This window comes from Protobothrops mucrosquamatus, unplaced genomic scaffold (assembly GCF_001527695.2).
Source record: "Protobothrops mucrosquamatus isolate PMUCROS unplaced genomic scaffold, P.Mucros_1.0 scaffold681, whole genome shotgun sequence".
In the NCBI taxonomy this organism is placed as follows: Eukaryota; Metazoa; Chordata; class Lepidosauria; order Squamata; family Viperidae; genus Protobothrops; species Protobothrops mucrosquamatus.
Window position 1 is genome coordinate 444,543 of NW_015386968.1, and position 8,384 is coordinate 452,926.

An 8,384-nucleotide genomic window follows, 5' to 3' on the forward strand; every position below is an offset into this window, starting at 1 on the left:
CCGCACATAATAATAATGATAAAGTTGGAAGGGACCTTGGAGGTCATCTAGTCCAACCCCCTGCTCAGGCAGGAAACCCTATACCATGCTATACATGCTCACCATCACTGGTTAAAGAGTAAACAGAGCAAGACTGGCAAAAAAGAGAAGCTAAGGTGAGCTGATGCATGTATAGTCATGCTGTCACTGGGACTACTTATTAGGTTTGTACTTCTTTTTTTGATCCCCTGGCATTATAAACGCTTATATGGAAACACATCATGTACTTAAGGCAATTTAAGTGTTAATTATTGTAAAAGCAGTTTCTTTGTCCCACATAGAAATACCTATCACAGCTTGCAGAAGAGAATCTGAAGATGAATGAAAAAGAAAACAGCTCAGCCCAAGATGATACTGGAATTGTCCCTCACTTCGAGGAGAAAAGGCTATGATTTTTTTTTTTATAATCAGGTTGGTAACTTGCTGATTTGTTTGCTGTTCTCAGTGATGCACCTTTAGTTTGCACTTTAGCAAAGAAAGGAAATCATTATTAGCTTTTTCAGGCAGCGACACTGAGAGCACCATTAAAAATATAATCCCTGCAATATAGTAAAGCACAAGTGACCTATCTAAAAGTAGTAGCATCCATTTTTCCATAATGGATACTGTTCTTTCTAAATCAGAATTCTCAGGGATTTTTCTCCGTGTTACTTGTGTTACAACCTCAGCTGGTCCATGAATGAGGATTATTTGGAAAAGAAACGATCTGAATGAAAACTTTGCATTAATACTTTTGTTCAATGACCATGCTCAGTAATATACTACAGCTTACATTACATGGCGGGTGGTCCTGGACCTACAACCATTTGTTTGTGACCATTCAAAGTCACTGAATGGCACTGAAAAAAGTGACTTGACTGGTCTTCAGACCATCATAGCATCACATGGTTATGTAACAAAATTCAGGTGCTTGGCAACTGGCATGTATTTATGACAGTTGCAGCATCCTTGATCATGTGATCACCATTTGTGACCTTTCTAGCCAGCTTCCAACAAGCAAAGTCAGTGGGGGAAGCTAGATTCACTTAATGACCACATGATTCACTTAACTGCACTGATTTGATTAACAGCTGTGACCAAAAAGATTGTAAAATTGGGCATGAGTCACTTAATAACCACCTTGCTTAGCAATGGAAATTCTGGTCCAAACTGTAGTTGTAAGTCAAGGACTTTATGTACAGTAAGATATTATGTTACTGCTGATAATACTGTTTCTTTTGGGACAGCACTGTCCTTGTCTGGTATAAGGTAGTTCGTGATATATATTTTCAAAGAGAGTTTTCATTAGTACTGAAATGGACAGAATTAGAGAAACCCTTCTATTTTCAATTCGTGAACATATGTAGAACTCTAAAATTTTCTAAGGAAAGGTCTAGCATACTATGACTCATGTTTTCCCTGCTAGTCTTATTTTCTACTTTCTTCCATGTTTCTTAAAGCTAATTTCTTTTAAAGCCATTGTTTGCTAAATCCTAATATATTTGCACAGGAATACAATAATACTTCTAGATGAGAAGCTGTTCAAAAGCCTATCTATGCTGCTGTAAGTGCCACGATGGACTGGCACATATAAAACACACATTTTTAATTACTTCAGTAAATCAATCATATTTTAACAAATCAAGTGTTCTGATATGAATCAACTAAATATTACAGCCTCATTAGAACTGTCTTAAAATTTAATATTCATAAATTTTACATTAATTATATAACTGCCCAACACATTGTTTGTGTGTGAAAAGTTCATATAGATTTCACCACATAAAGCATGTATTTATTTGCTTAAGTGGATACAATAACTGCTGGTAACTGCCATCATAAAAAGATACTATAAAATACACCAGATAATAGTTCCTGAACCATATTGAAAGAGCAAGTATAATTGTTCTAGAGCCTTGTTTAGATAGTTTAAAAAAATACAGAAAATATGTAATGGAGTTATTCCACCATTTGCTACTTTTAAAATTGTCTAATTATCCCGTGAAATCTTATTTTTTATTGTAATTTAAAAAATCTGTAGTTTCAAGATCTCCCAATCAAAATCTGATTTTATTATCCGTTTTATTATCATCCTTTTCTTAGTTGCAAGGCAGAGGAACCAATATTTTCATTTCTTTTATTTTTAATAAGTCTGTGCCATTAAAGAATTAAATATCCACATTCCTGTCTCAACTTTAATATAATAACAGACACAACACATTTCGGAATCATAAACTAACTACACTTGAGATCCTAGCCTTTGGCTTGACATTGTAAAATAAAGGCATGCATATTCTTAAAGCACATGCCACATTTCTTCTATTTCAGTAATACTGGTTAATTAAAACATTTTATCCAAAGTTTAAAACTATCTAAGGCAGCTGACAAAATATTAAAATAAGGAATAATAACAAGGAGAACTAATATATCTCTATTTCTGGTATTACAGAAAAGGCACAGTTGGTCTGTAGGGGGAACATAACTATATTTATGTTGTTTTAACGTAAATCTTAGAGAAAACAATCTCACAGACAGCGAAGAATGCATATTCCAGCACAAGGTAGAAAGATGGGGGAATGCTTATGCAACCAAAATGGCAAACTTGCTTTGGAACTGTTACACTAAAAACCTGAAATTTAAAAAGACTTGCTTTTCCCCCTGCCTTATTCTGTACAATCGTATTTATGAGAGAGAGGGAGGGGGACGGGGTGGGTGGGGTCTTGCACAGGGTAGCTTGAAGAGAATCCAAAGACTTTATTATAAGTATGTAAAAAGTTTCCTTATTTATAAACAATTGCAAAATATTTGAAATATTTTAAAATCTTTAGGTCTTGCAACACCTTGTCTCAGCCTATTACTTTTTATGGTTTCATATCACATACCTTTCATTTTAAAGCTAAGGAATCTAAGCCCTGAGGCATAAAACTTGACATTTTTTTTTTACTGACTGCAACTCATATTTAGCATTAGGCTTTCAGGGTTTCTACGTCAAGTCTGATGTATTGAAAAATACTTGAACTGGACCAGATGTTATTATTTATTAATCATATAGTCTTGTTTAATTGCTGGCTTGTAAACATTTGAGATGTGTCAGAGGTTTAACCAGGAAGCAGCACACATTTTTATTGTCTATGTATCTTGATCTATTGATGCAATTGATTTCCAATTGCATTTGTAAAAATAAATGAATGATTGTAATAAAGATAATTTTTAATGACTGGTGAGCTTTGGTATCCACAACAACCTTCTTCTGGTCTCCTGTTCTTGTGCAGCCTTTATTAAGCTTTCAATAACTCTGACAAATGCTTGGATTGGCTGTGTCCAGACTACGTGCGCAAAAGAACTCTGGACTGGAGTTTAAACTTCAACGTGAAATCATAATCAACTCTAATTAAATGCTAGCTTTTGTGTGTCAGCTGGAGTGATGATAGCTGTGATTTATGTAGAAGTGGGCTGATGTGGTATAATTTTTCTCTTGATTTTAGACTGGAGGCAAACATCTGGATGATTTCATGTTCTGTTTCAACCTTCCTGTATTTACCACCAATTTTAAATAGGGAAAAACAATTTACTGGCAGAATGTTTTACTTATAGCCGGTGCTTTTTTTCTAAAAAAAAAAAAAAAAAAAAGGTGCCGGAACTCTCATCTTGTTAATCTTTTATTTATATAATTTTATTTATATATTTATTTATACAATTTAACATAAATTATATTTTAATAAAGTAGATGCAAAAGTAACATTAGATAAATAGCACTGGAGCCGTCACCAAAAGCACCCTAAAAATTACTTGTAGGAGGAGGAAAATCAAATCTCAGTAATATTGTTAATTGTTTTTGTAGAAAGCTCGAATCACACTGTTGTTACTTCCAAAGAAATTCATCATTTGAATTATGTTCTTGTCCCAAAGGTTAAAGGCTTTAAAGCATTACTAGAAGACAATTCCATTTTTTCTGTTTTAAATTTAGCATTTCTGAAGGGTCCTTGGTGCTCTCTGAGCTTGTTTGTTTTCTTGGAGACCTTTCATTACCCAAACTAGGTAACATCATCAGCATCTCTGTTGTGAATGGTCTGCCCCCTACTGGTTAGTTCATTTATTACAGGAACAGTATACAAATTTTAATTTTTCTTTGAACATATATAAAAAATATCAGTAATGTATTGTTTTACACAGCCCAGTAATTAAATTACCATTTTAAATAACTCAGTCAGTGCCAATTTATAATAAATTGCTACATATTCAGTAAAGGATTACTGATTTAGAGACTGATGCTCATTATATGCAGGTATGCATTAAATTGTGTACAGTCAAACATTTAATATTTCTGTATTCTGGGTTTTAGATTTGTGGAAATTGTTTGTTCCCCTTTTGTATCTTTTTTAAAGGTAAACATTTTGAAATGATTGTGCATATTGTAAGCATTTCAAACTTTTGTATAGTTTTAAATTTTAATACCATATTGCTACCCAAACCACCTTTATATTTAATCAGTTGTACTGTTACATATAGTTAATGTGGATATTGTCATACCTTTTTATCATTTTCCTGTTTTATCACATTAAAAAACACACTTTGTCCATAATATTTGGGGACTTCTGTAATTGCACCAAAAGCTTTTGTGGGCTGTATATGACCCTGGGGCTCCAGATTTTTACATCTGCTCTAGAATCTCTGCCTAACAGCGTATATGTGAGTTCTGGTAGTATCTTTATTTATTCAGCTGCTATTTTTTCTGCTCACAAAAAGACTCTCTCTCTCCAACCAAGTTACTAACTTATCAACTGCAGTGATTTACTTAACAACTGAGGCAAGAAAGGTCATAAATTGGGCAAAAAACTCACTTAACAAAGCCTCAACAACATAAATTTTGGGCTCAATTGTGGTCGTGATAAAGGAATACAGGACTGCCTATATTCCTTTCAGAGCAAGCAGCATTTTTAACAACACAGAAAAAGAGTAACATACATGAAGCCAGAAAAATAAAACACATCGATAAGAAAAAAGAAAACAGAATATTGCTACACCAAACCACTCACTCTACTTTTCCATACCCTTCTTTCTTTGTGAAGCATCCTTGTTTCTACCACATCCAGGAAGTAATTTATTCCCTTTCTCATTTTTTTCCTTTTCCTTTTTTGAGACTCTTTGTTAATTCCATCTAAATTTGTCACCTTCCCCTTCCTTTTAAAGCCATGCACTCTTTCTTATGTATTTATTTTGTGATTTATATTCATTCATTATATAACCAAACCATCTCACATATTTTTCATGCTGGTCATTCAATTTTGTATTCAATACACATTCATTCAGTAACCAGTCATTCTTCACCCCATTTTTCTTCTTTTATTACATTCTTATATATCCCAGTCCAAGATTTAGTTTACTTGTAAATTTTTCCTGACATATCCAACTCTCATTTTCAGAATAGAAGGAAGCACATATGCACAGCCATTTTTGCTTCTTTAACAAACATTAATTCTTCACAATAGATCACATATTACTAGTATATCCCCAAATAGCTCTAAGGACAGCCCAAGTGTTTCTTACACATTTATCCATAGACAACCAAAGAGATGTTGCCTTATTCTCGAAGCCAGCATTTCTTAACCTTAGCAACTTAAGATGTCAGATCCTCAACTCCCAGAATTTCCCTACCAGCAAGCTGATACTCCATTTATTCTTACACACGCTTTACTATCATCACAGACTGCTATTCATGTATTCAGCAGTCAACCTTGCATTTCCTATTTGTGCAAAAGGTTCCATAATTCAGGCCGATTCACTTTTTCCCTTTTTCTAAATCAGTAGTCATATAGTCACCTTTCTTTCTTATATCCATGGACTTCTCAAATGTTCAGAGACAAAAATCTGCTCAGCTCTGAAGCCTGCTTCAGGTTGGGGGAAAAAATTGACATGATTTCAGCTATAGTTGGCAACACTACATTGAGAAGAGATGGAAATGGTCCATTGCACATAATTATTGGGCATATTTCTAATTTTATCTAGTCCTTTGGGGGGGGGAAATTGTTTTAAATGGATCTGATTTTCAGGAAAATGGGGGGATCTTCATAATCCCTGCTGGGCATTCTAAATGTTGCTTATTTTCATCTCTTGCACCCTTACTGTCACAACTCAGCCAAACACAGTTAACAAAGCATTCCCTTTACTTTTTGCATTCACATTTGCTCTCTTTGTCTTTGTATAGAACAGGGGTGTCAAACTGCTGGCCCACGGGCCGGATGCATCAGGCCGAAACCACGCCCACCCCATTGCCGGCAATGGAAAAAAAAAGTCGTGATACATTGTGACACGTCACGTGACGTTGCGAATTTGACACTCCTGGTATAGAAGAACAATAATGACATTTTTCTATTAGTCAATCTTAGATGCAATCTTCACCCATAAGTTACACATCTACATTTCTTTAGTGTTTTCATTAAGTTATGCTTTTCTTATTTATTTCATTATTATCATCACTAGCAAATAGGACCATATATAATGCTTTAACTACCCATCATGGCTTTGTTAATCCAGACTTTAGCCTAGATTACACATGCCACATACATGAGGGCAATACTTGTCAACTCTTGATACATTTTGATCTTGTGGCTATTATACCACAAGCACAAAGTTCAGTTTTTCCCCAAACTTGTTCACACATCACCAGAAACTAGTTTAGACCTCATCCTACCAGCTTTGTAGGAGAAGCAATGGCAGAATCTGGGGACAGGGTTAAAAGAGGGATTATCCTAGAATCCCTATATAGCCACAAGCAAACTAAGTCCAACCCCTCCCCTTTGAATTCCATTGACCCTTATCTAACTCCAAGCAGGTCTGTTAATTGATAAGATTCCTATGCAAAGGCATAAGTAGTAATAAATCTGTTTAAACAAGATCTTCACATGTGGACCTGATCTTTCATGCTTGACAAGTTTAGAGGTAAGTCACGAATGTGTCCATACACACAAAAATTATTTACATACTTATTATTAGGAAAAATTGGGGCTGGTATCCTTAGGTTTAGCTGGTAATAAATAGTGCATTGCACAGGATGTATTTGTAATTTCTTTCTGCCTTTTAGGGGAAGATTGTTTAAAATTTAAGAATATCTGTTTTCAGGAAAATATAGCAAAATACACAACAAAAAGAAGGGGGGAAAGGATTGGGAGGAAGTAAATGAGCAAATTTAGTGTGGAGCCACTCATGCTGCTGCACAAAGAAGCTACATAAAATAGAGACAGTTTGGTCTAGTGGTTAAGGCACCAGGCTAGAAACCAGGGAAATGGTGAATTTTGGTCTTGCCTTAAAAGCGTGCAAGTCACCTGGGTGACTGGGCCAGTCAATCTCTCTCAGCTCAAATTGCCTCATAGGGTTGTTGTTGTTGTGGGGACAATAGGAAGAGGAAGGAATATTTGGTATATTCACTATGTTGAGTTATTTGTATATTAAAAAAATGATAATAATTTAAACATCTATAAAATACACAATTCATACCTCTGTGCCAGAGGGAGAATGAAGTTTTAAAATACATACTCTGAAAAAAATATACAGTATTAATGAGCTGATCATGAAGAGCCCATTTCCTGTAAAGTCTAAACTTACCTGACTTGCTGGATGAGTCCAAGAGATTTTACTGCCTGAGGCAGAGAACAGAATGCTCTCCTGCTCTGTTTTACTTTGGCTGCATTACACACCCATAGTTAACAATCATGTTGACTTAATTAATCCAATTTTCTTGGCTCACATAACTTCTTCATGTGATTTCATACATATTGATTCTGTTGTACAGGTTGGAATATTCCAGAGTTTTAAATGTTTGGTGGGAAAACTGTATAGACAGTAGCATTTCTTATGTAACAACAGCCTCGGGAAACCACCTCAGTTCTTTTCTAATTGCCACAGCAATAATATTTAATATTTCAGAATTATGCCATCCAACTTTTATTGGTTTTTTGGCCTTCCAGGCCCCCTTAGAAAGTGTTAATGTATCAGATTAACTACAATAAGCTTTTATTTAATTGAAGACGGTGTTCAAAACTTCCAGTAGGCTTAGTATTAGTTAGCTATCTTTTTTAAAAACAATTGGCAAAAACCTATGGTGGGCCAATCTGTGACTGAGCCACTGCAAACAGGATAGTTTTTCCCCCACCCTTTTTGCCCCTGTACATTGTAATAGAGAGTGAACAGGAAAACCGCTCTCAAAAGTAGGTGCAATTGGAGTAGATCGATTCTTTAGTCTACTCTTAAGTTCTTTATTTTCAAGGAACAAGAAAGGATAGACTTCAGGTTTGGACAGCATGAGAATTTCTGGCTATGGTTTGTTAATTTATCATTACCTTGGGTACTCTTTGTTTACTCAGTTATCA

General features: G+C 34.9%; 1 protein-coding gene across 2 annotated transcripts in view; it reads left to right on the forward strand.

Annotated features, from left to right (window-relative positions):
- Positions 1 to 4,595, forward strand: part of RBM20 (RNA binding motif protein 20) — an 80,367-nt gene extending 75,772 nt beyond the window's left edge. Inside the window, exons 13-14 of one of the 2 annotated variants that reach the window (XM_015818111.1) lie at positions 321 to 450; positions 3,291 to 4,595. In XM_015818111.1, coding sequence (XP_015673597.1) covers positions 321 to 431 — 111 coding nt within the window. In that variant the 3' untranslated portion in view covers positions 432 to 450; positions 3,291 to 4,595. Of the gene's footprint in view, positions 1 to 320; positions 949 to 3,290 lie in introns of those variants that run through there. The other variant, XM_015818112.1, reaches the window with a different exon arrangement.
- The last annotated feature ends 3,789 nt before the right edge of the window (positions 4,596 to 8,384 follow it).